The sequence below is a fragment of the Hyaena hyaena genome, unplaced genomic scaffold (assembly GCF_003009895.1).
Source record: "Hyaena hyaena isolate Hyena2069 unplaced genomic scaffold, ASM300989v1 scaffold_99, whole genome shotgun sequence".
NCBI lineage: Eukaryota > Metazoa > Chordata > Mammalia > Carnivora > Hyaenidae > Hyaena > Hyaena hyaena.
In genome coordinates, this window is record NW_024080731.1 from 2490529 (window position 1) to 2518243 (window position 27715).

The 27715-nt window shown below is 34.8% G+C and overlaps 1 protein-coding gene across 5 annotated transcripts in view; it reads right to left on the minus strand.

Annotated features, from left to right (window-relative positions):
• The window catches only part of PPP1R12A (protein phosphatase 1 regulatory subunit 12A), a 160345-nt gene that overhangs the window by 60282 nt on the left and 72348 nt on the right, over positions 1-27715 (minus strand). For 3 of the 5 annotated variants that reach the window (XM_039235548.1, XM_039235549.1, XM_039235547.1), the window contains exons 3-8: positions 23550-23668; positions 16459-16618; positions 11492-11636; positions 5721-5795; positions 4943-5031; positions 4631-4788 (exon numbers count right to left, since the gene is read on the minus strand). In XM_039235548.1, the coding sequence (XP_039091479.1) occupies positions 4631-4788; positions 4943-5031; positions 5721-5795; positions 11492-11636; positions 16459-16618; positions 23550-23668 (746 nt within the window). Of the gene's footprint in view, positions 1-4630; positions 4789-4942; positions 5032-5720; positions 5796-11491; positions 11637-16458; positions 16619-22907; positions 23077-23549; positions 23669-27715 lie in introns of those variants that run through there. The other 2 variants (XM_039235551.1, XM_039235550.1) reach the window with 2 other exon arrangements.

Sequence of the window (27715 nt, forward strand, 5' to 3'; positions counted from 1 at the left end):
TGGTTTAAGAATAATAATGAAATAAACCTCAATTGTCCACCTTCCAACTTAACACTATTAATATTATTAAAGTCCTATAATTTGATTTCACTGAAGAATAAAAACATCAAGTTCTAGAGAAAAAAAACTGAAAGCAAAAATATGCTTCCCTCCTCATTCCCTCAACTACCTCTCAAATTTATAAATCATTTGGAAGGAAATTAAACTTTTGGTTGAGTTCCTATTTTCAGCTGACTTATGAGGGGAAAAAAAATCACTCCTAAAAAACAAATTTGGTAAATAATTTATGAAAGAAAATTCAGCAAAATAGTTATTTTACATCAAATAGTTGTCCAAGGAAATAACCTTACAAAAAAGTAGAAAAAGAAATGGTTTAGAAATTGTCAAATCAAGCTGTAGCTCTACAGGGAAAGAGCTGTTTTTTGAAGCTTGCCAAATAAAGTATGATAAAACCTTGTTGATATTAAGAGAGTGAGACAGAGCAAACCATACAGCATTTACATGGATTACTTCTTGAGAAAGAGTCAAATTTTCCTGGCACAACCAACCACTAGCAACAGGAAGAACAAAATTATCATAGTACAATACTTCAGAGGAACATTTAAAGTTAGTTCAGTGAGAAACTGAGCAGAGAGTGACTGGTATGCTTAACCTCCAAATGAAGAATACAATGCAATTTGATGGCAATTAGTACTATTTATAGTTATAAAATAGTACGGTTTAAAGAACTCTCCCGATCATCTGGTCCAATTCTTACTTTATAAGAAAGAAAACTTCAACCAAAAGAGGTCAGACTTGCTTGTTAATGGCAAGACTGGCCTAAATCTAAAGTTATTTGTTTTAAATAGTTCCCCAAGGCCCAACGTGGAACATTAAATTGTACAGAAGGAGCCAATTACAAACATATTAGATAACAAAATCTTAGAAATTTCCGTGAGATGCTTGGACCTTTGAATTCTATTATGTAAGTAGTAAAAGACCTCACACATTATTTAAAAGATCTGCATGCTAGTTCTAGCTTTCTTGTGCATATGTATACATAGTTAGTTTTGTAATGATGAATTTTACTACACTGGGGGCCAAAGGATGTCTCAAAGGGGGTAGATGAACTGTATAAAAATAACTTTAAAACTTGTGAAATATCCGGGGCGTTTGGGTAGTTCAGTTGGTTAAGCCTCCGACTTCAGCTCAGGTCATGGTCTCAGAGTCCTTGGGTTCAAGTCCCGCATCAGGCTCTGTGCTCAGAGCCTGGAGCCTGCTTCAGATTCTGTGCCTCCTTCTCTGCCCCTTCCCTACTCATGCTCTGTCTCTGTCTCTCAAAACTAAACATTAAAAAAAATTTTTAATTGTGAAATATCTGAGTCAATTTAAATATCCGTGATATTTCATCTTCTAGTTTTCATAAAATGAACAAAGGAAACAGCACAAATTCAACTGAAATGGTATTAGGTAAGCATTTATATTGATTGTATTTAAACTAGTAGAGTTGAATTTTATAAAAGTATTATGCAGTTAGCTTTTTATTATGAAGCACTGTTATATGGTATCCATATAAGGTAGGTATTATTATCCTGTTTTTATGGAGAAATCTAAAATTAAATAAATTAACCACAAATACAATTACACTCATGAATCAGCCGTGTTCTTAAACACTGTGCATGCCCATTCTCATATAATTTACTTTTATAATTAGAAACATTTTAATTAGCAGCTCATAAAAATGAAATATAATATTCAGTGACTACCTGTTGTTGCTTTAGTTTCCAATTTTACTCAGACTTTCATCAAGGTGAAAGATATGCTGACTCACCTGACCAGCAATATGACAGCAATAAATTAAAAATTACATCCCTGACGACTAGAATCTAGCCATTTATAGAACTAAAAAATTCTTTGTGTATTACCAAAAAACAATTTACTTGTAGGATTAGTAAGCTTAAAAAAAATAAAGGAATTTAAAACACACAATGGAGCACCTGGGTGGCTCAGTTGGTTAAACATCCAACTTGAGCCCAGGTCATGATTTCATGGTTCATGATTTTGAGCCCTGCATCGGTCTCTGTGCTGACAGCTTGGAGCCTTCTTCAGATTCTGTATCTCTCCCTCTCTGCCTCCGCCCTGTTTGCATTCTGTCTGTCTCTCAAAAAGAAACAAACATTAAAAATAAACAAATAGGGGCGCCTGGGTGGCTTAGTCGGTTGAGCGTCCGACTTTCACTTAGGTCATGATCTCGCAGTTTATGGGTTCGAGCCCTGCGTCGGGCTCTGGGCTGACTGCCAGCTCAGAGCCTGGAGCCTGTTTCAGTCTGTGACTCCCTCTCTCTCTGACCCTCCCCTGCTCACGCTGTCTCTCTCTCTCTCTCTCCTAGAAATAAATAAAAAAATATTTAAAAAATAAAAAAATAAAAAAATAAATAAATAAATAAATAAAACCCACTGGCAAACTGGCAACAAAGCTGGCCTTTATCTGTTTAGCAACACTTTTTTTTTTTTTAATTTTTTTTTTTTTATGTTTTATTTATTTCTAGGAGAGAGAGAGAGAGACAGTGTGAGCAGGGGAGGGTCAGTGAGAGAGGGAGTCACAGACTGAAACAGGCTCCAGGCTCTGAGCTGGCAGTCAGCCCAGAGCCCGACGTGGGGCTGGAACCCACGAACCGCGAGATAATGACCTAAGCGAAAGTCGGACGCGTAACCGACTAAGCCACCCAGGCGCCCCTAGGAACGCTTTTTTTTTAAATGTTTATTTCTTGCTGAGGCATAGGAGCACATGTACCCCAATGTTCATAGCAGCACTCTCAACAATAGCCAAAACATGGAAAGAGTCTAAGTGTCCATCAACGGACGAATAGATCAAGAAGATGTGGTTTATCTATACCATGGAATACTACATGGCAATGAGAAAAAATGAAATCTGGCCATGTGTAGCAACATGGATGGACCTTGGGGGTGTTATGCTGAGTGAAATAAGTCAGGCAGAGAAGGACAAATATCCTATGTTTGCACGTACAGGAGGATTAGGAGGAACTTAACGGAGGACAATGGGGGAGAAGAAGGGGGGAAATAGTGGGAGAAAGGGGGAGAGGCAAACCATGAGAGACTCTTGAATGCTGACAAAAACTGAGGACTGATGGATGTGGGGGGGAGGGGGGATGGGCATGGAGGAGGACACTTGTGGGGATGAGCACTGGGTGTTATATGGAAACCTACTTGACAATAAACTCTTTGTAAAAAAAAAAATTAAAAAGTAAAAAAAAAAAATTTGAATACCTAAAAAAAAATAAAATAAAATGTGTATTTCTGAGAGAGAGAAAGAGAGAGGGAGGGAGGGGCAGAGACAGAGAACGAGCAGAGGCAGGGCAGAGAGAGAGAGGGAGGCACAGGATTCAAAGCAGGCTCCAGGCTCTGAACTGTCAGCACAAAGCCTGAAGCAGGGCTGGAACCCACAGACTGGGTTCCAGAAGATTATGACCTGAGCCAAAGTCAGCTGCTTAACCAACTGAACCACCCAGGCACCCTGCAACATTTTGTTTTTAATGGGAAAAGGGTAATCAGTATCTTCTTTGACATGATTTATTTAGTAAACTTTAGCTTCTCCCATTTTCTTAAGAGGAAATATTTTGCTGAGGGAGTTAAAATAAAATAATCTAAAACTGTTGTTGTGTCTAGAGAAAATACAGGGAGCCCAAGATAATTTAGGGCTTCAATTTGTGTTTACTGATGACCACCATTAGGTCCTGATAATAATTTTTTCTTTGATCAAAAAAGTTAATGGAAATGGACTATTTTGTGAATGATAAATTTACAGGTTAAAACACCAGTTTATACAACTCAAACATGGCAATACTAGAATTTCTTGGTGGTCAGAAGGTTTGAATGATTAGCTGATGCACAATAAGAAAATAACTATTATTTAATAAAAGCACCTGGTAATTACTTCTGAATGTTTAAGAGTGTAAAAGTAGACTGGCAGATAAAAAGAAAATACTCAAGATAGACACTGACTTTGGGAAGAAAGGAAAGGGAAGTAGATTAGGACTCATGGTTAAAAAAAACAACTGTTAACTTTTTCAATTTTATTAAAAGAAAAATTGAAGTAAATATAGCTAACTGTCAACAGCTATTCATTCTTGGTAGTTGTAATATACTTTCCTGTATCTTCAAAATTTCTCTAAACAAAGCAAATTTCCCCATACCCCACAAGACTCAGCCTTGATTCAGCCTCAACTTTCTAAAACTTTACTGTTGTGTAGGGACTATTTGGGATGATACTAGGACCAGCTTTTTGGAATTTTGAGCCTTAGAAAGTATCAGGAGCATAAGTGAATTGCTGGGAACCCATTTATATCCTATCTGCACCATCCTAAGGAAATCTTCACCTTCTTCAAACCTAAAAATACAGGTCAGCAGAAAAAACTGCAGAGGCGAGTAAGAGCCTCCAGGTCATTAGACAATGAATTCACAAGTATACTTAAGTTTCTAATATTCCCTGAAAGGTAATTAATTTACTGACTTGTCAGGTATCCAAACAAGTAGCAAGTCAATCAAAGAAGTTACAAAATTAAAGCCCGATCTTTTCTTACTTTACAGTGCAACAAAATTCAGTGAAAATCCAGTTATGCTTCAAATTTTACCTGTTTCAGCTTCTGATTCTGAGTCATCTTCCTCATCTTCTTCACTAGAGCAGCTAGATTCATCTTTCTTTCCTTCTTCTTCATCATCAACTTTTTCTTGTTCCAAAGATTCAATACGGGATGCATTTTTCTCTGGCTCAATAATCAATGTCTCTTTGCTGTAAAAGGAAAATAGCTTTCAAATAATTATAAAAAAAAAAGGCCAAAATACATTAATTTTTCTCAGATCCACAAAATCTAATAATGATGTCTATGGCTATGATGCCAACTCATTCATGACAGTAACAAAAGTAACTTTAATACTTTACTTACTTTTTAAAGGTCTTCTGTGACTGATTATTGTCCATATTAGCTGTTGATTCAATTAGCGGAGATTTCTTCTCCCGTTTTTCAGTATGGAGCTTTATAAAAGTTATGCAAAGGAAAATAAGAATAGTATTAAAATAGTACTAATGAGTAAAATACAGAATTTAAAATAATAACCAAGTAGTTTTCCAAACATGAAATAAACCCAAAACAAAACAAACAAAAGATTTAAGTTTTAACTGAAAAAAAGGGGCAGGGGGAAGGGAGCTTGGATAAAGAATAAAAAGGACTAGATAGTTAAAAAAAGCTAAGTGAAGGACAAAGTTGGATTTTTTTTAGATCTCTCCAACTTTTAGATCACTGAAAAAGTCAGGCTCCATTAGCCACTTAGGATGTCTGATGAGATTTTACTTAAAAATCTGCTTCCTTCGTATGTAACTTCTCTCATATTTAGGGCCTGCTATTTTAGAAATCTGAGATTTCAGCCTCCACCTACTAAGCAAATTTTGTTATGAAATTACAAAAACATGTTATTCTTGAGTAGATACATTATAGAAGCACTCATTTTGTGAAAGGGAGATAAGAGAAATGGGAGTAAGCAATACAAAAGGTTGAACACTACCACTGTTCCTTTACTCTCTTTTCACTGTCATTTAGTTTGACTGCCAGGAATAGCTTAAGCCAAAAAGTATAAAACATCACAAAAATACTTTTTTAACTGTCTGAAAGTTAAAGCTATTAGAAGAACTCACTAATATAATTTTTAGACAGTCATCAAACGTACCAGATTTTGCTTCTTTTGCAACTCTTCCAAATATCCTAAAATATCTTCATCTGCTACATCAAATGCTGTCTGGCCCTAGATAGGAAACAAAGGGAGTTGGTAATGGTAAAAAGCCAACAAATTATAAAACACCTCTGGTGATTCCACATAATTATACAGAAAGAAGTTAGGTAACATTTTGTTATGTCTGTAGTTATGTATGTAGTTTGTTATGTATGCAGTAACACAACAGTGTCTGATTTAACAGGAGACGTATGAGGAATCTATGAGAGAGAAGCAGCTGATACACCTCCCCTTACTTTTGGTAACAGCTTTACTGAGATATGACTCACCATACAGTTATTTAAAATGTACAATTCAACTGTTTTTAGTATATTCACAGAATATTACAACCTTCACCATAATTAATTTTAGAGTATTTTCATCATCCCAAAAAGAAATGACCTCCTCACTTTTCGCCTCCCTCTTCCCAACCTTCCAGCCCAGGTTTCTTTGTATTGCTGAATAATATTCCACTGCATGACATACCACGTTTGCTAATCTGTTCATCAGCTGATGGACATCTGCTTTTGTTTTCTGCTTTTTGGCAAATAATACTTCTATGAACATTTGTGTACACATTTTTGAGTGAACATTTGTTTTCATTTTCTTGGAGACAGAGCTATAACTGAAGTTATTGGGTCATGTGGTAACTCCACGTTTAACCCTCTGAGGCTTTTTTTCTTTTTGATACCTCTGTAAAAATTAAAGTCTTGCCACAGTAACAAAAAAAAAAATACTACTTTATCAAGATAGAACAATGTATGTACTTAAAATTTACAGGATTCAAAACCACTTGTATATCTGCCTTTGTGTGTGTGTGTGTGTGTGTGTGTGTGTGTGTGTGTGTTAGAAAGTCTTCCCAGCAGGAATTTAAGAAGCAATCTATCCTTTCCCACTCAGTCCAGGAGATAGTTTTAGCTTTTAATAAATCTCCCCCCACCCTTTTTCAGCCTTGAGTATTAAATGCTAAGAATTAAATTCCTGAAGGATAAGTGGCTCTGGAACAAAATAACTAGCTCAAATTTTGAAGGTGCCCTTTAGATTTGAAATAGGGACATGTTAATCCATTTTGCTATATCACACTTTCTTTGTTCTACATAGTTCTACAATGTTACACATGCTATGCTTGTTAAGCAAATTGTTTTCAAGACCATGTTGGGTGAAAATAACACAGTGACTTCTTTTTAAGTATTATTTTAAGTATTTTTCAACCCTTCTCATGAATGAAATACTGCACCTTAAAAATTTTTTGAACTGTAATTAAATTTTAGCAGCAGTTAAAGGCAATGGGGTTATTTTAGTAACCAAGGAATTTTCCTTAATAAGAAATTGGATCACCTTATTAACCTTTCTTTTCACTTTCTCCCTTGATAAATGAGTCTACTTTGCAAACAGCAGCTGACAGAGAATAAAAACTGGAGTAAAATGCAGGCTATAAACAGAAAAGTTTCTAATTTCAGAACAGCACACCCCTCAACTTAACCATGTTCAGTAAATAATATATAGGACAGTTATGAAGCTAGCCAATTATAAAGTTATAAACATGACCTGGTTCTATGCTTCATGAATCGGGTGCTAACAGTAGTGCATATAAGCAGAATCACTCAAAGCAACCAAGAAGCAATTGAGGACAGCACAATGCTGAGGTATGAAAAAGTAAGGACTCAATCAAGAAAACTATCTAAAAAAAAGTTACTGCTTAATAAATCAGTTTACAATACATTTGTAAATTATCAGAATCACACTAGAACCACTGTTTGAGCCTAACTTTATGGACTATTTATTCTTTCCTCACTTATTCTAACTGAATTGCTTTTGCAGGTGTGATCTCTCTTCATTTTGACAACCAGTGAAGTAGTCAGAACAAGCATTGTGACTCCCCCAGAACAGATGAGGAAACCTAGACTCTTGAGTATATGTAGTATTTGCTCAAAGGTCATGCAGGTAATGAAGGGAAAGTGGGAATAGAATCTATGTGTCTACTGCTCCACTGTCTTTATAGAAAATAAGAATAAGGTCAGATAAACTCAGGGGAAAAAATCCTTGTGCCCATTAACAGCAGAAGCAGTTTTGTTATTCATTTAAATCTTTATAATGACAGCTATCAAACTAAAAAGCTGTCTACAAATCATTGTAAGATTGCATACAGAGAAAATTCCAATTAGAAAAATATCTTAGTTAATATTTAAAAAGGGACAATATTTGGGTACCTTCTAGTAAATTTTTTAAAAAATTAAGGAAGCTAAAGAAAAATATATTTAAAGTCTAAGTCACATAACTTATGAGTTAAAATGACAGCAAATGTCTTTGCAAATAAGTTAGAGAAACTAAACTCTGTATTTAAGAACATTTCTCCCACTTTTATGTAGACTTTCAAATTTTCTATAGGATTTGTTGCATTTTTAAAAGGTTTTTTTTTTAATTAATATTTTTGAGAGAGAGAGAGACAGAGAGAGAGACAGAGAGAGGAGTGTGTGTGAGTGGGTGAGGAGCAGAGAAAGTGAAGGAGACACAGAATCTGAAGTGGGCTCCAAGCTCTGAGCTGTCAGCATAGAGCCCAATGTAGGGCTTGAACTCACAGACCGCGAGATCATGATCTAAGTCAAAGTTGGATGCTTAACCGACTAAGCCACCCAGGCGCCCTGATTTTTCCACTTTCTATATTATACATTTACCAAAAATTTATTTTCTATTAGTAAAGAATTAGTCTAAACTCTGAAGTTGAGTTGTAAAAATTAGCTTACATTTCTCTGATATCATTTTAAGAAGAAATCTACTAAAAATCTTCAATCTGCAAGTACTGAAAAAGGTATCAAATGACAAGATAAATTCATTTAAAGCCACTTACACAATAAAGACTAATTCTGATTGAACATAAAATATGACATATTTTTTAAAAATGTACCCAATGATAACAGAGAGCCTAACTCACACAGGCAAAATCATAAAAAAATTAAAATTAAAAAAATTCTTTCTTATAAAAATACCTTCCATTACTGTAGAATACAATCTCCCTTCCCACACCACAAAAAGCTTGCATTTGGGTATACTTAATAGCCATACAGGTCTTTAGTATGCTGTATGTATTATGTAGCTCCTTGCTATTTAAAGGGGTCTTCAAGGGGCGCCTGGGTGGCTCAGTCAGTCTGACTTGAGCATCTGACTTCGACTCAAGTCATGATCTCACAGTTCGTGGGTTTGGGCCCCATGTCAGGCTCTGTACTGACAGCTCAGAGCCTGGAGCCTGCTTTGGATTCTGTATCTCCCTCTCTCTCTGTTCCTTCCTGCTCACACTCTGGTCTCTCAAAATTCAATAAACATAAAAAAAAAAAAAAGTCTTTAAAATCTTGATATTTTAAAAGAAAAATCCAATTTTGATAAAAATTGTATAATCATATTTTTACAACTTATGAGTATTTGGAAAAATAAAGCATGAGAAATCAAAAACTAAGAAAAATCTGCAGAGAAACTTAGCAAATAAATTATTCCTAATTATATTTAATTATTAGGGCTTTAGGAAAATTACTCAACTTCTCTAATCATGTTCGCAAATCTGCATAACTCAGATAACTTTATAAGGGTTTTTAAAAGGTTAGCATTAGATAAAAATATATGTGAAAATAAGTTTAAAATTATAAAATTCTAAGAAATTATAAGGCATAATTCTTTTAAGATCATATAAAGATACATTGAAATGATGAAATGAGGGGATAATATGTTAAAATTCAGGATGAACTTGCTATTATATGGGGGCGCCTGGATGGCTCAGTCAGGTAAGCATCTGCCTTTTGCTCAGTCATGATCTCATGGTTCGTGAGTTCAAGCCCCATGTCGGGATTTCTGCTGTCTGCATGGAGCCTGCTTCAGATCCTGTCCCCCTCTATCTGTGCCCTTCTCCCACTTGTGCTCTTTCTTTCTCTCATAATTATAAAAAAAAAAACCTTAAAGAAAAAAAGAAATTGCTATTATAGTAACAGAGAAACAAAAAGAGAAAGCAAAATGATTTATTATATGCAGTCATTCTCCTAGAGCATAATTATGATAAACTGATGGGCACAGGAATTAGACACTTACAGAACAGATGCAAGATAGTTATTTTTATACACACTATATATTGTCTATGTATCACTACCAAAAATAACATTTAAACTAGCAAATGATACAATCTTCTTGGAAAACCATTTCCATTAATAAGCTTCTTTCTTCTGGCCTTATCATTAATAAGGCTACTATCAATGAATGAACCAATTATCAGCATGTCTTTGGACAAGTGGCCTTTAAGAGACACTGTTTGGGAGAGAGACATAAATGCAGAAAAGAGATTAGAAGGTAAGAGGTATTTACTAATTTCTTCAGAAATAACCCAACTGCTGAGGGAATTCCTACATGGAAGGAGAGGAAATATGAATTGCTAAGCTAAAATTATCTGACCTTTTACTTAAAATTAAATACTATCAACATTTACTTGTCTTCTAATACTGATGATAAAACAGAAAACTGTTATATATATATATGTGTATATACACATATATACATGTATATACATACATGAAATACATGTCTCAGTACATATATATGAAAGGAGTTAAGAGAGAGTTTCTTTATCGCTTTATGTCAGCAACTAGAACATAAATCTCTACTACTACCTCAACCTCCAAACACTTAGCCACGGGAAAATCTTGGGCACATGGTTATCATTTTTGCTCTCTTCCCTTTGCAGGTCCCCGATTAGAAACTGCTGTTATCAGAGTGTAATCAGCACCAGCACTTATATTAATGGACACAACAGAATCAGATGACACCATCTGAATGAAGATGAGATCATTTTAGGAACCTCTGCTAAGTAATCTACCACATTATCCTATAAAATGCAATATATAAAAGATACCCTATGGAAGTTAAAAGTAATTAAGCTCACTAGAGGAAATGTGTCGAGTTCTTCAACTGTTGGTATATGAGAAGAATCATGCATACGAATAGAAGGGAACTAGTAAGAATAATGGTGACACTGGTAACTTGATGGTGCTTGGAAGGGAGTACAGAAAAAAATTCTAATCTAGTAAAAAATCTGACAACCCGAATCTGTTCATGATTTTGTAAAAAACACTTATGCGATATTCACTCCTTACTTCCCTCTACCTAATTGGGTGATAAAACTTCTACCTTATTAACTGTTTTCTTGTCTGCAAAACTAGGAGACTACATGTTGCATCTCAATAATTTTATCTGGAATAAAACTTTATAGGTTTTCTATACTCTCACCTGCTGTAAGACCTCATTATCCAAGTCACTTAAGAAGCTATAAGAGAGCCGTTAAGACTATCAGCTAAAAAGAAATAGAAATATGCTTCTGTATGTGTTCTAACCCATAAAGTGATGGGAGAAAACATTCACACAGAAAAGCAAAATTTTCTTAATTTATGAATTCTGAAGTACCCAAATCTACTTTATTGCATATGGTAATATGATTACTCAAAGAGTAATACTTCTTTCTTTGAGGAACAAGGTCAAAACCACCTTATAGATAGCTGAGAAATACTTAAACAATAATAATAAAAATCAATAAATGACTGATAAAATGGTTTGTAGAGTTCATAAAATAATTATATAATTTACGTTGCAATATTTTTGATACTTCTAAAACACTTATTTCTAAAAGTTCAATATTTAAAATATGTATTTGATATTTCTAAAAATTTAAATATTTAAAATATATTTAAAAGGCCTACCACTTTGTTGACCATCTCCATATCACACAGATTGTCCACTAAAATTCGACATGCTTCTTCTTTACCCCAGTGAGCAGCAGCATGAAGAGGTGTCCAGCCATCATAATCTTTAATATTAACATCATAGCCTGCCTGTATTAAAAGTCTAAAGAAATTATAGTGAATTAGATAATCATTAAAAAATCTAAAAGTGAGCAAACATAATCATTAGCTTTATACCATGCAAGTTAACAAAAATTCGTGATTTATTTCTTTTTCTAGTTCCCATCTCCTTTCCCTTCAATGAATTAACTAGGACCAAAAATAATAATAATAATAATAATAATAATAATTTTCAGAAAGCACTGCTAAAGAGGATCTTGAATTACTGCCATAATAATGCATTCGGCTTTAATTAAATCCTAATGACTAACAAGTCTTATGGTTTGCTGGGACACAGATTAATTCTTGTTAGTATGAATTATAATTGAAATTTTTACAGGAAGGCCAATAATTTTTCAAAGTGAGCTCAAAAACTCCTGGATCAATTTGTATGTTAAACTGATTTATTGCATCAAAATGTCTTCAGGTGTCCATATAATATATCACTTTAGGCTAAATGTGTTCTAAAAATATAATGGGATCAAACAAATTTATTTTGTAGTTTTTCTGTTGTCTTGCAGTTGAGGAACTAGTTTGTGAAAGCTTTCACAAACTTAATGACCTACCATGGGCAATTTTTTTTTTTTTAAAGATTTTTTTATATATATTTTTATTTATTTCTAGGAGAGAGAGAGATAGACAGTGTGAGCAGGGGAGGTTCAGAGAGAGAGGGAGTGACAGACTCTGAAACAGGCTCCAGGCTCTGGGCTGGCAGTCAGCACAGAGCCCGACGCGGGGCTGGAACCCACAAACCGCGAGATCATGACCTAAGCGAAAGTCGGACGCTTAACCGACTAAGCCACCTAGGCGCCCCAACAATGGGCAATTTTCATAGGAAAATGACAATCTGCTAGGAACAAAACAAAGCAGGAGCAGCTGGGTAGTAGCTCAGTCAGTTAAGGGTCCAATTCTTGATTTTGGTTCAAGTTGTGATCTCATGGTTCAGGAGATCCAGCCCCATATCAGGCTCTGCGCTGACAGCATGGAGCCTTTTTGGGATTCTCTCTCCCCTTTTCTCTACCCCTCCCCCCACTTGTGCTCTCTTTCTCTCAAAATAAATAAATACAAATTAAAAAGAAAAAGGAACAAAACAAAGAAAAACAAATATTCCAAGGGGGTGAGTCTACTTTTCTGCAGCAGTAAAAAGCAGATATTCTGTCAACAAAGCTAGAAAAGAGGAATACATTTTAATATAATGCAAAGATTTGTATAAATTGTTAGTATGCCCTCCTAAATATATATTGACATCAACCTTCATTTTATCTAGAAATTAAGCTCAGAGAACAAAGAATGGGTCTATAAATTGCATACGGCAGTTTCTCACACACAGGCGAACAGTAAATACTTTATAACTCATGAAATCACTTACTTTCCAAGAAGTTGAGCTTGAGAAGGGCTTCTTTTTACCTACAGGAGGTGGTAGTGATTGCTAATAATCCTTCATTTATTTATATTTCAAGAACTGACCATCTAATTCCTAAGAACATCTAGAGCAGCTGTTTCTAATTCTGGATCCAAAACAAAACCATCTGAAGACCTTGTTTAGAAAAAAAAAAAAAAGAATCTCCAGCTCCACCCAATCCTATGCAATTAAGCAGCAAATTGGGAGATGGGCCCTGTCAATCTATATTTTTAATAAGTCCCCTGTCATCTGCTTGCAGACCAACATTTAAGAGCCACCAATCTAAAGAACAAACTAACAGATGTAAGTCTAGAGATTTAAGTTAAAAAAAAAATGTCCATTACCATATATATTATAGATAGAGACAGAATACTGGAAGATAATGAAAATAATCTCCCATTGGAAAATATGAACTATAATAATGTTAAATATTCTAAGAAACATAAAATCATAAGTATTTGTAAGTCTATGTGGAGAGGAAAGACAGAAAAGTAGTTACATTTATTTTTCATTAAATATATGGCTCTCTATATGCCAGGCCACATTAAATTAAAAAAAGTAAGACTCTTTTTTAATTTAAAAGGAATACTCTGATGCTTTATCTTTAGTCTTAAGGTTTATATTAAAATATCATTTTCATTTTCTCCTATAATAAATTTAATATATATCAAAACTCTAAAAAAAAAAATAAAAAATAAAAAAAGTAAGACTGTACTTATATGTTTGTGGGGGAGTGGGAAGATATAATGGGTAGGGTTACATTTGAAACCAGTATCTTCTATTTATTTCTCTATTTATATATTTTTACTTATTTATTTTTTTAAGTAATATATTTACAAAGTTCAAAAATAAAAAAGAATATGGGGCACCTGGATGTCTCAGTCGGTTAAGCATCCGACTTTGGCTCAGGTCATGATCTCACAGTTCATTGGTTAGAGCCCCGCATCGGGCTCTGTGCTGACAGCTAGCTCAGAGCCTGGAGCCTGTTTAGATTCTGTATCTCCCTCTCTCTCTGACCATCCCTGCTCACGCTCTCGCGCTCTCTCTCAGAAATATTAAAAACTAAACTAAACTAAAAAAGAATAAATGGCTACATAGGGAAGTCACTCCCACTGCTGACCTTTAGCCCACCAGTTCACCAGTTTCTCCTCCCTTAAATAGTCATACTGCTAATTTTGATTGGATCCTTACAGAGAAATTTTAAGTATGTATCAGCAAATAACAAAAAAAATTATTTTTCTTGAAGATTTTGTCTTTAAGGGGCACCTGTGTGGCTCAGTCAGTTAAGCATCCAAAATTTCAGCTCAGGTCATAATCTCACTATTTATGGGCTCAAGCCCCACACCAGGCTCCATGCTGACAGCATGGAATCTGCTTGGGATTCTCTCTCTCCCTGTTTCTCTGCCCATTCCCCACTCATGTGCATGCATGTGCTCTCTCTCTCAAAATAAACATTAAAAAAAAAAAAAAAAGATTTTAAGTAATCTCTACACCCAGCAGGGAGTCCAAAGCCTCAACTCCAAGACCAATACTCCTATACTCCACTGACTGAGTCAGCGGTTGCCCCTAAAATTTAAAACAATAAACACAAATGATGCATCTTCTGTCCTTGTTTTTTTTTTTTTATATATAATTAATACATCCTACTGTTCTTCCTGTCCATATGTAGTGTTTTAATTGTTACAAGAGTATACCAGTCAAGGGATATATCAGAATTTACTCAACATTCTCGTACTCCTAATATAAACAGTGCTGTTAGCACACACCTTATTTCCTCTGAGAATATCTGTGTTAAAAAAAAAAAAAAATTCTAGAGGTAGAACTGTTAAGCCAAAGAATAATTGCTACTTTGAGAAATCTGCTCAATTGTCATACTTTCACCAGTAAAAGAGTGCCTTTTCCCCAACCTTGCCAACAATGTGCCTAACATTTTAATCTTTGCCAATATGATAGATGAAAAGTGGTAGTGATTCATTGTAGCTTTAACTGCACTTATTATGAATAAGGTTGAGCGTTTTTTTTTTTCCCCAGAGGCTTAAGAGCCTTGAACTTAGTCAAAGGATGGAAAGGAATTTGCCTCCAAGTTGAAGAGATGGTGAATGAAGGTATCTAAACAGAAACAAAGTAGGCATTAAGACATCATGACAGAACTTCAAGTAGATATATATAGTTGGATAATGCATGCCTGAGGAGCAATGATAGCAGCCTAGCTTAAAAGAGGATGACTAATGGTCTTATGTACTAATTTGAGGAGTTTAAAATATATCCCAATCCACACTGAGAATATCCACAAAGAATTTTAAGAGCCTAGATAACTTAATTACAAAGACCCCTTAGAAACTGTCTAGAAAACTATTTTACAGTGCAATCTACTACTTAAAAAAACATTACCTTTACTATTTGCAATATTCTTAATAATTTCTTTTTTTTCTTTAAAAAAATCCTGTTGTCAAGTTGTAAGGTTCATTCCTCACCTGCTAATGGGGTCTGATTAGCTAAGTCTTTGGATCCAAGACTTTGCTAAGTCTTGGATTAGAGAAAACACATAGGGGGATACGAAAAGTAATTAAAAGTTAACTTCACTATTCTAGAAGGTTTCAATTATTGAAGTAGGGATTGAAAAGAGGAGGAAACTTGGGACTAGTTGACCCACTTAAACTTCATTGTTTTTACTGAGCAGGGAGAATAAATAAGGAGAATAGACTGATATTAGAAGCTCTTGTGAAACAACATAAAGGGTGCAGAAGATTTTGCTGAGGGCTAGTCTTATTTCCTTTCACATACATATAATAAAAGTTACACACTGTTATTTTTTTCATTTGGCTGCCAACACTTTTGCACTGCATAAGTAAAACAAACTAAAATTTATTGTCACATAAAGGAGTTTTGTTTCAATGAAATTTGCTGATCAACTGTAAAGTCTCAGTTGCTTATGCCTTGATATTTAATATTATGCTAAAAGCACTCTGAGTCCCACTGTTACGCAGTAAAAAGAAAATTGCGTTTTAGATAAATTACATGTAAATACTCACCAGGAATCAAACATTCTGAATTTGATATGTTTATAACAAAGCACTGTTCTTAGTCTCAGTAACCAGAGTTAGCCACCCTGGGAACTTCAAAGTGACTCTGTAGTAACTTACCAGCCCAGAAAGTAACACATAATGGTTGTCTAATGCATCAACATTAGATTGATGTTATTGGGAAATTGCAACCAGATAAAAAAATAATCAAAATTCAAGAGAAAACAAAGTGCTTTAGGAACAAAGCAATAATATTCAAGGTAGCTTTCTCCTTTTCCTGTAAACAGACATTAAATGACTTTTATAAACTGTTTCAAAATAATGTCTGCAGGTATCTTAAGAAAAGGAACAATGAAATAAGAAAAACAAAGTAGAAATAGGACTGTGAAAACAATACTTACTTTAAAACTTCTGTATAGCCTTTCGCGGCTGCAACGTGAAGTGCTGTACCTCCAGATTTTGCATGCCGGACATCATTTATTTGACCGCTATTTAGCCACTGCCTTGCATCTCGAAGCATTATCCGTTCTTCTTCCTTTCGTGCTGCTTCTATATCAACCCCTGATAAAATAAAAATTGCTTTTATTTTTTTCTTTATAGAAAATGTTCTTCCTATGTGGTAAATAAAATTATCCAAAACATTTCAAGTTTTAAATAAAAATTAAAAGTGAAAATATATTTTTCAAAAATAGGCTAATATCAAGCTGGTTAAATAAATGTGGGAATGCTGTAGATATTTTATTAGCCTTTTCTACTGATTATATTTACTTTTTAGCCCACAAATATTACTTTGACTTTCTTTTTACCAATAAATCCTTTTTTTAAAAAAATTGAGTATTTCCTTAGGTATATCATCCTTTAGTTTTCAAAAAGGAATAGGACACGCTACTTCTTTTTTATTTATTTATTTATTTTTTAAATGTTTTATTTATTTCTAGGAGAGAGAGAGAGAGAGAGAGACAGCGTGAGCAGGGGAGGGTCAGAGAGAGAGGGAGTCACAGACTGAAACAGGCTCCAGGCTCTGTCAGTCAGCACAGANAGAGAGAGAGAGAGAGACAGCGTGAGCCGGGGGGGGTCAGAGAGAGAGGGAGTCACAGACTGAAACAGGCTCCAGGCTCTGTCAGTCAGCACAGAGCCCGACGCGGGGCTCGAACCCATGAACCGCGAGATCATGACCCAAGCGAAAGTCGGACGCTTAACCGACTAAGCCACCCAGGCGCCCCTCGCTACTTCTTTTTTAAAGAGTTCAAAATCCTGAGGAAAAAAATTAAAATAGAAAAGATAATCTTGAAATGCCTAAATGATCTCATGTTGTCTCATGGCTTCAACTGGTGGCTATTTAATAAACAGCACACACCACCATGCATTTATAGTATTTTTTGTTCCAGAAGTCTACAAACTTATTAAAGGTAGAAATACTACTTTTTTATTTTGTATCCTCACTGTTAAATAAGTACCTAATACAAATTAAAAGGGGTCAGTAAATGCATACTAAGTAAATGATGAATGAATAAATGAGTAAAAAATCACAATCTGACACATACACACACCTCTCCTTGGCTAAGATCTCTCCTATAATTCATATTCATGTTTCCAACTATCTAGCCAGGATTTTTTTTCTTTCTTTCATCCATTTATCCATTTACCCACCCATTCAATATGCACTGATTGCTTACTAGATGTCAGGTGCTTTTAGAAGATTCACTGGGGATAGAAGTGAACTTATTAGATCATAGAAGATACACCTATGTGAAGAAAAATACAGCAAAGTAAAGGGACAGAGGGGAATGAGAAAAAGCTGTTATTTTATAAGGTTTGGTTAAAAAAAAACCAAAACAGTGTCTTTGATAAGGTGACATTACAGCAAAAAATAGAGAGTGGTAGTTATACTATGTAATCTAGGAGACATTCCAGACACAGGGAAGTCCTAGTAAGCTCTGACGCAGAAGCCTGCTTGGAATGTTCTGCTTAGAAGGCCAGGATGTCTACACAGTAGTGAGAACAATGAGCAGAGTGATATAATCTGACTTAATTTTAGAGAATCATTTAAGCTGAAAAGTTAAGAGAAGAAACTGAGGTATCAAACTGGAGGATACTGCAATAATTCTGTCAAGAGATTAAGAGTTTAAACCAGGGTGGCAGCAGTGAAGGTTAATAAAGAGGTTAGAGTCTGGATTCTTCAAGGTATACCAACAGAATATGCTGTTAGTTTGGATGTAGGAGAAAAAGAAAGGTCATGTATGAATCAAAGGTTTTCTGCCGGAGCAACTGGAAAATTTAAATTTTCACTATGAGAAATGTGAAGTTTAAGATGCCCTAACAGACATCTAATTGGAGATATCAAGTAGTCAGTTGGATTATCTGTGCTTGGAGAATGGAAGAGTCAAGATGGGCAAATATTATAATAAAATTATATGTCCATAGTTATCTGAAACCTCACACTAAAATCTTAACTCAATTTCCCTAGCCAGTCTGCTTGCTCCCTGTCTTATATTTACTCTACTAGGTACCATTACTTAGCCAGCACTTTCCCACTTCACCAATTAGTTCACAAACTTTGAGGTGCCATCTCTTAGAGTGTCATCTTGATATCTTAGTTCATCGACATCTTAGTTCATGTCCTATATCCCACACTTTGACTACTATTATTATTGGCCTGTAACCCATTTAATCTCACTAAGTTCCAATTCATTTCCCATACCACTGTCAGCCCAGTTTTTCCATATCAAAAGACAATCATTTTATTTTTCTACATAAATTTGTCAATGATTGTTAACTCCCTGTAAGACAAAATTCAAGTTCTTTAGTGTAGAAGACAAAGCCTTTTTATGATTTGGTCTCAGTGCACTTTTAATCTCTACTCTTTCTCTTCTAGCATCACCCAGTATTCTTACCATCTGTTTTCCAAAAAGGTCCCCAAATAAATCATGCTTGTGTGCTTTGTGCAAGTTATTATCTTCTACATGGACTGGATCCTTCCCTTGTCTAAGCAAATTACCATTTAAGCCACATCTAAACCATTCAACTGAAGCTCAACTTTTAAAAAGTAGACCATAATTGAAAACATTTTTACAATCCCCAAATTACATAAGTATAGGTAAAGTCATCTTCAAACTAGAGAATGTTATATCTCATAATCACATCTGAAAGAAACTTGCAATAAGACTTCCCAAAAGGGCGCCTGGGTGGCTCAGTGGGTTAAACACCCGACTCAGGTCACGATCTCACAGTGCGTGAGTTCGAACACTGTACTGACAGTGTGAAGCCTACTTGGAATTCTCTTTCTCTTCGTTCTCTGCCCCTCCCCAACTTGTGCACATGCACACATTTTCTCTCTCAAAATAAACAAACTGAAAAAAACAAAAAACAAAAAACAAGATTTCCCAAAAGTTTTATAAAAACAACCAATTATATATACTATATATGTGTAATGGGTAAAACTTATTATAATCTTTATTTTAAAAATATCGCCATTTCTAATGAATCAATTTTATATCTCAAAAATTTCCTACCGAAAGATAATCAGCTCATTTTATTTAAGATGCCTTCTAATGTTATTCAGAAAAGATATTATAAAATTATAATCATAATACATTAAATATAACCATTTTTTAAAGTTTGTTTATTTATTTTGAGAGAGGGAGGGGCAGAGGAAGAGGGAGAGAATCACAAGCAGACTCCACACTGTCAGTGCAGAGCCCAATGTGGGGCTCAAACTGTGAGATCGTGACCTGAGCTGAAATCAAGAGTCAATGCTCAACTGAGCCTCCCAGCTGCTCTTAAATATAATCTTTTTACTAAATGATTTTTCTCAGACTGATTTTTCTTATACTTTATTCTTTTACTATGTCTCTTAAAACATGAACCTCTTATATTATCTTGATCATTTTTGTCTTTGCCATCTTGAACATTATTTTTATTATCTTTTACTATTCTAAATTTCCTCTGAACCTGAAATTAAGAAAATATTTACTTCTCAATTTATCTAATTTCATCCTATCCTTAGCTGATCCAAAGCAATTACCTTTTTTCTGCTTCTAAATCATGTTCTTCTATGAATTATATATAAAACAACCCAAGTTTAAAATTAAAGTATGCGTGAAGGGAATTTCTTATGTTTAAGACAATCTAGTTAGAAAGAAAAGCTCTGTTGTCATATTAAAATATGTTTTTAAAAGACTACTGATTATAGACCCTACTTTAGATCATTAAAATTTTCTAAAGAAGGGGTGGCCCTTATTATAGTACATATTACTTGTTTTCCAGTTCCATTGTTTTAACTAGCTAGTGACCTCAAGAAAGCCATAACTTCTTTGTATATTAGTAGAATAGGTTAAGAACACTGATATTGAACCTAGACTGCTGGGTTTCAATTACTTACCTGTGACTTACTAGCTCTGTTATTTGGGGCAAGACACTTAATCTATGCTAATATTGTTTATTTGTAAAATACTGATTTGTTAAAAAAAAAAAAGGCAATGAAAGCACCTACTCCATAAGGTTGTTGTGAGGATTAAATTAATATATGTGAAATTCTTAGATCAGAAGCAAGCACCCAGGTGTTAACTATCATGATCAGCTCTAAATGCCTATGATTCTGCTTCTCTTTTCTTGGTTTATGGTCTAACAGAAAGAAAATCCTATAATGCATGCACCTGGTCCTTAGCCCACGTATGAAAATTACAAGATTTTTAAACAATGAAAACAGTATGTATTGAAACTAAACTGGGTATAATATAGTAAAGTGTTGAGATGATTTAACATCTGTCACTACTGTTGAAAAACAGTAAAGACTGAAATGTAGGCAAATCTCCTATTAAGAAAAAAATAAGAATAAACTGAAGTTTGGTTACAGCTAAGAGATACAAAGATTGACTTGTGTCCCAAGCTAAATAAAGACAGTTGCATTAAAATATACACCAGAAATTCTTCTAACTACCTTTCAATCTTCAAGATCAGGAATTGCATGCTCTACAGACTGAGCCAGCTGGGCATCACAACTCATTACTAGTTTCAAAGGCAACTTACTTAAGCATGACTAGTTACTGATCAAATATATTAAATGAGAAATTAGAGCTAAAAAGTTAGAAAATATGAAATAAAAGCATTTATATCAGGATAAACAATTTGAGTAATCTTATCACTGCAAGAGGTATATTTAAGGTGCTCTTTTTATAATCACTAAAATCTATTAGTGATAATCCCTTCATTTTGTTAATCTAAATAAAGATATGCTATAAATTCATGAATTCTCATTTTATGAATAAAATGAACATCACGAAGTATCTTCTATGAGATATTTTTAATAAATGCAGTACGGTAGTGATGAAAAGTGTGGGCTCAAGATATCTGTCACACTATCTGGGACTAAACTATAGTACTTACTTCTCACCCATATGATCCTTGGCAAATCACTAAGTCTCAATTTGTCATCTGTAAAATGGGGGTAATAGTAGTAGTAAACTCTTAGAATTGTGCAGATGAGCCCATTTGCTCAATTCCTGACAAATATATAATCAGCATTTAGTAAGAGGTAGCTACTATTATTAGTGTTAGCTTTTCACTGTTCAGTTCCAGGGTCATCTCATCTATTATTCTCCCAGATTTACATTTTCCATCTTGCCATCTCCTAAGTTTCAGCAATGCAACAAAACTGTCATCTGGATGTCTGTTAGCTGTCACAAACTCAATATATCCCCAAACAAATTCACATACTTTCTAAATCTGTTCTTGCTTTGTCCCATATTTTCCCATATGAATTTAGCCATCATTAATTTGTTTGGGGAGGGGGGCTTTTTAAAGTTTATTTATTTTTAGAGAGAGAAAGAAGGCAAGTGAGCAGGAGAGGGGCAGAAAGTGAGGGAGAGAGAGAATCCCAAGCAGGTTCCGTGCCATCAGCACACAGCCCGATGCAGGGTTTAAACTCATGAACTGTGAGTTCATGACCTGAGCTGTAACCAAGAGTTGAACACTTAAATGCCTGAGCCACCTAGGTACCCCTAAGCATCATTAAGTCTTAAACTAAAAACTTCAGGAGGCAAACAGGTGGCCTCAATTCTTCCTTTATCTCCACATTCAATTCTTCATCATCCTGCTCTTTTCTATCTTAAAATGTAAGTGTTTTGTCTTTATCATCTTTCAGCAGAACCAATTTAAGAGCCTTCTTCAAGGAAGATATGCCACCATGTATTTATTTCCCATTCTAAATTATCCTCCAAACTGCCATCAGCTATATACTACTAAAAACCAAATCTAATCAAGCTTATTTCCTGCTTGGAGATATTTGTTGCATTTAATGCCTATAAAATGGATGCCCTTCACCATTAGATATTATATATACACACAAAAATATACACATTATATATTATATCTCAAAATACAATTCATACACCATTTACAGGACACACTGAGTGGTTTTTATTATAATCAGTTTAAAACACTCATCGTTCCTAAACAAAACTTTACCCATAAATAATCACTCTTCATCTATAAACTGATGTCTCTTAAATTTATATTTTCAGACTGTACCTCTCTCTGCTCACATATTCATCTGTTTAATATCAGCAAAACAAACTTGACACATCTGAAAATGAATTCCTGAACTTTGCCCACAAACCCTACTTTTCCCACAATATTCACATCTAATTTACCCCTTCTTTCTTGCATATCATACCCTTAATCACTCAATAATCCTCTTGGCCAAACCCTCAAAATAGATCTAAGATCTGACCTCTTCTCATTACTTTGTCCACTACCACCTACTTCTGCCCTTACCCTCCTACAATTTATGCTCAACACAACAGCCACAGAGATCCTTTCTAAAGTAAGTCAGATCATGTCACTCCTTTACCTCAATTCCTCACTGGTTCCCTACTTCACTTGGAAGCCGAAGTCCTTCCAATGCCCACAAAGCCTTATGTGATATGGTTCACAATTACCTCTGTGACATCATCTCCTTCCAGCCTCTTCCTTGTTCTGCCTACTTCAGTCACACCAGCCTACTTGTTGTTTCTCTGAATATACCACGCACTCTCCCCTCCTTGCACTCGTTACTTCCTGTCTGGAGTGTTCTTTTCCCAGACTCACATGATTCATTCCCTCTTATTCAGATCTTAACCTAAATACCCACTAATCAGTGAGGACTTCTTGACTGCTCTATTTAAATTTGCAATGTATCTCATTCACTCTGTGCATTTTCTGACCCTCTCTGCCTATTTTCTCTCCCAAGTTTTTATTACTATATAATTTTGTCTGATCCTATATCTTATGATATTTAAAAAATTTTAACAGTATTAAAATGTACTGTTGAGAATCATTTATTTTTTCAAAGAGTCATACTACACATATTGTTACAGAAGGTGATTTTTTTTTTCCTACTCAAATTATGACTTCTCCTTCAATGTCAACAATTATTTTATTACAGAAGTCAAGTACCATATTCTTTCTAAAACAGTTTTAAACATTTCCTCCATTTAGGGTGCTTTTATATTACCTTGCCGATTAACTTCATTCTGAAGTAGCTCTTCCATTGCCTCCTCCTCAGCAATATCTAATGGTGTGTCTCCTTCACTGTTGACAGCTCCTACATGTGCTCCCTGACCAATCAAAAATCTGTAAAATCAATGAGAAGACAGTTAAGCAATGATATCATCATCAAGACTAAATGCATAACCAATGAGGAAAATTCCTATGTAAGAGTTAACAATCAAAACCAAGGATAGTAGAGTTTTTAAAAAAAGCACCATAGGACTTTTCTGGTTTTAAATTTTATTTCCTAATTTTTCTATAATGTACACACTGCTTTACTAATACAAAAATGTTAATATTTAATGGTAATTAGAAAGACTTTTATAAGATCACTTCAGATGGTCTTCATTAAGATTTTTCATGATCTCCACATCAGACTGGTTTCCTGACTGATCTCCATGTTCTCAGTCTTATGCCATATGCAACAGTTCTTAACCTGGGTTGATGGAATCATCAGAAGGCCATTCAACTGATGCAAAGATCTTAAAACACTGTTTATGCTCAACATTTTTTGAAATTAAAGTATTGGTCTTTTTATTTAACATGTTACTAAACAAGCACATATGTAACTATACCATAAATGTGTTTTTCCAATATTTTGATAAATGTAATCCAATAGAACTGGTTTTCGGTGTACTTTGTATTTTACTTTATACATCCAAAAGTACAATCCTGAGAAAAGTATCCACAGGCGTCATCAAATCTGAAAAAGGGATCCAGATATAAAAAGGTTAGGAATCTCTTCCACTGTGTCAACTATGCATCGCCAAAAGTCACCTATTTAAAAAGACTGGGGTCAATTTCCTACTTAAAATCTTTGCATGGTTGTACCATACTAAGAGAAAACATACAATGCACTCAATGATCTCGTTTTGTCTTCTTTTTCAGCTTCATTTCTCTTCCATCTTATATCACACTTTAGGCTCAAACAATATGGAACTGCTTATAATGCTCCTTTGGATTTCCTGATTTTACTTTTCTATACATAAAGCATGGGCTCCTTTCCTCTATATCCCTAACCACCTTAACTCTCATTCACATATATATTTTCATGACTATAAAAATATTCTCATTATAAAAATGGTTAAAAAAAAAAAGTCCAGTTTAAAAAAAAAAGGAAAAAAGAACTCCTTTATACTTCTTCTATGATTATGTTCCCTCACCAGAGATAAACATTACCAATTGTATTTTTCCAATAACTTTGCTATGAGATTATATGTGTGTATATAAACATATACACAAAGTCACTTTGAGGTTCTTTTTGAAAAACAAAAACTAATGAGGTTATTTTCAATGCACAGGAACCCAATGCATTATAACAGCTGAAAAATATTCCACAGTACAGCTGAATCATACATTTATTTCTTATCATCCTCTTAATGGACATGTTCTTAAATGTACACTTAACCCTATCAATCTTTAAAAATTTTCCCAACATGATGGGATAAAACTTAATTTCCTGATCACATATGAGGTTGAAAATATCTGGATATGTTTACTGGCACTTGTATTTTCTCCTTTTGTGAACTTATTTACATCTCTGGGTTGTATTTCTGATGTGTTCACTAACTCAACAAATACTTGGGGGGTGTTTTTACAGACTGAATGTTTATATCCCCCCAAATTTCATGTTGAAATCCTAACCTCCAAAGTGATGGTATTAGAGGGGTGGGACTTTTGGTAAATAATTAGGCTTAGATGAAATCATGAGGGTGGTGCACCCATGATGGGACTACAGTTGTTACAGAAGAATAAGCGACTAGAGCTCACTGTCTCTCTGCCAAAAAGGACACAGAAAATGGCCGCCATCTGCAAGGCAGGAAAAGGGCCCTCACCAGAAAGAGAATTGGCCAGCACCTTGACCTTGAATTCCTCAGTCTCTGGAACCATGAGAAACAAAGGCCTCTTGTTGAAGCCACCTAATCTATGGTAGTTTGTTATCCCACCCAAAGCTAAGACAGGTGTCTGGTATGTATTTAGTACTATGTTACACGCTAAGAATACAATCATAAGCAAAAGCAAACATAGATCTTTCCCTCAAAGCTTACAGTCCAGTAAGAGTTAGATTATTCAAAGAGTTAGATTACTGTAAAATTTTGGTAAGTCTTATGATAGAGAATTTTGTGGTGTCTAGGAGTGAGTAATAGGATAATCTGATTCAGTGGGGTCAGGATTCTCTGAAAAATATATACGTATATGGAAGAAAAGTGTGTTCCAGGTTAAGAGAGTACAAAAGGCACCATAGAGCCCTGTGATATTAAGTATGTATGGTTTACAGGGGCCTGGTTCATTTTTCTCAAAGAATGTATCAATCTCTATGTATTTCTGTCTCTCTCATACACACACATGGTCAATGACTATCTATTTTTCTAAGATGGTCTGTGATTTGGAATGTTTTCAAAAAGATCACTTTGTGGGGCACCTCAGTTGGTTAGGCATCTGACATCAGCTCAGGTCATGATCTCGCTATTCGTGGGTTCGAGCCCTGCATCAGACTCTGTGCTGACAGCTCACAGCCTGCAGCCTGCTTCTGATTCTGTGTCTCCCTCTCTCTGCTCCTCCCCAGCACGTGTTCTGTCTTTCTCTCTCATAAATAAATGAATATTAATTTTTTTTAAAAAAAGATCACTTTGTACAGTATGGAATATAAATTAGAATTTAGTATGAAAGTAGGCAGATCAGTTAAGGAGCTACTGCAGTTAGTACAAAAAAATTATGCTGGAAGCTTGAATTTAATGGAAGAAATGGATAAATTCCAGACATGCTCAGGAAATACTAGGAGATCAGTTGGATATGAGAAGGGAGGATGAGGAAGGTATGTAGGATAAACTGAAGTTCTTGACTGGTATAATGTGATAGATGGATGGTGATACTAATTAGTGATATACAGAAAACTAAGTTATTTCTTGCATCTGATTAATAGATATGTTACAAATATTTTCTCCATATTGTCACTACATTAAAAAAAAAAACCTTTTTCTTTTAACTTTTTTTTTTTTTCCTGAGAAAGAGAGAGCATGAGCAGGGGAGGGTCAGAGAGAGAAGGAGACACAGCATCTGAAACAGGCTCCAGGCTCTGAGCTGGCTGTCAGCATGATGCAGGGCTTGAACCCACGAACCATGAGATCATGACCTGAGCTGAAGTTGGACACTTAACAGACTGAGCCACCCAGGCACCAGCCCCCCAAAACTTTTCTGACAGTATTTTGTATATTACTAAGTTTAAAGGTTGTATAAAGTCAGGTCTGTCAAGCTTTTACTTTAACAAGGCTTTTACCATCTTGTTACATGTATTTATGCGGAGATGTAACTTTTACAGACACACACATAGAGAAAAATGAAAGAATATATATTATAAAGTTACAATGATTACCTCTAAGTGGTAATCAGGAGGGATTTGTATTAGCAGAGTTTTTGGGGGAGATTTTTGTTCCCCAAATTTTCTGCAGAAAGTTTATTTTGTATATGTGTATCAGACCACAAGAATGGATACCATACCATTTTGTAGCCTGATGCTTTTACAGATAATAACAGGTTGTAAAAATTTCTCCCTATATAAGGCAATGTTTCAATGTTTAGGATCTTCATGGGACTTCTACAATAAAGTCATACTTGAATTGAGGCAACTTTTTCTGTTTCAGAGTTTAAAAGATATATACTATAAAACTAAACAACATTTATATGCTACAAATAAGTAAATGAATCTGGAGCAAAAGAGAAAAAAAGATAAAAATTGTATAATAAACTGTGTTATATGCACCAGGAAAATATGCAATTAATCTGCCAGGCAAAATATCAACCAAACAATTAGGGAGATTTCTATGAACCCACTTCTGTTTTGTTGAGGGAGAAATCATTCACAGGATATAAAGACTGAGAATAAAAGAGTACCTCAGAGTAGCCGCAGTGTTTGCAGCAGAGGGAGCTATAGGGGAAGCAGAGTCCCAAGGAAGTATCAGGTCAAAGCCAAATACAGACAATCCAAACTTTATATAAACAGGAAGGATGTTAACGAGAGACTAACAAGAGTAAAGTTCCGTAACTACTGGCAGGAAACTGAGAGCCTGAAGCAATTCCTGAGCCAAAAGCTTAGGTGTATATACATATATTCATACAATTCACAAAAATCTC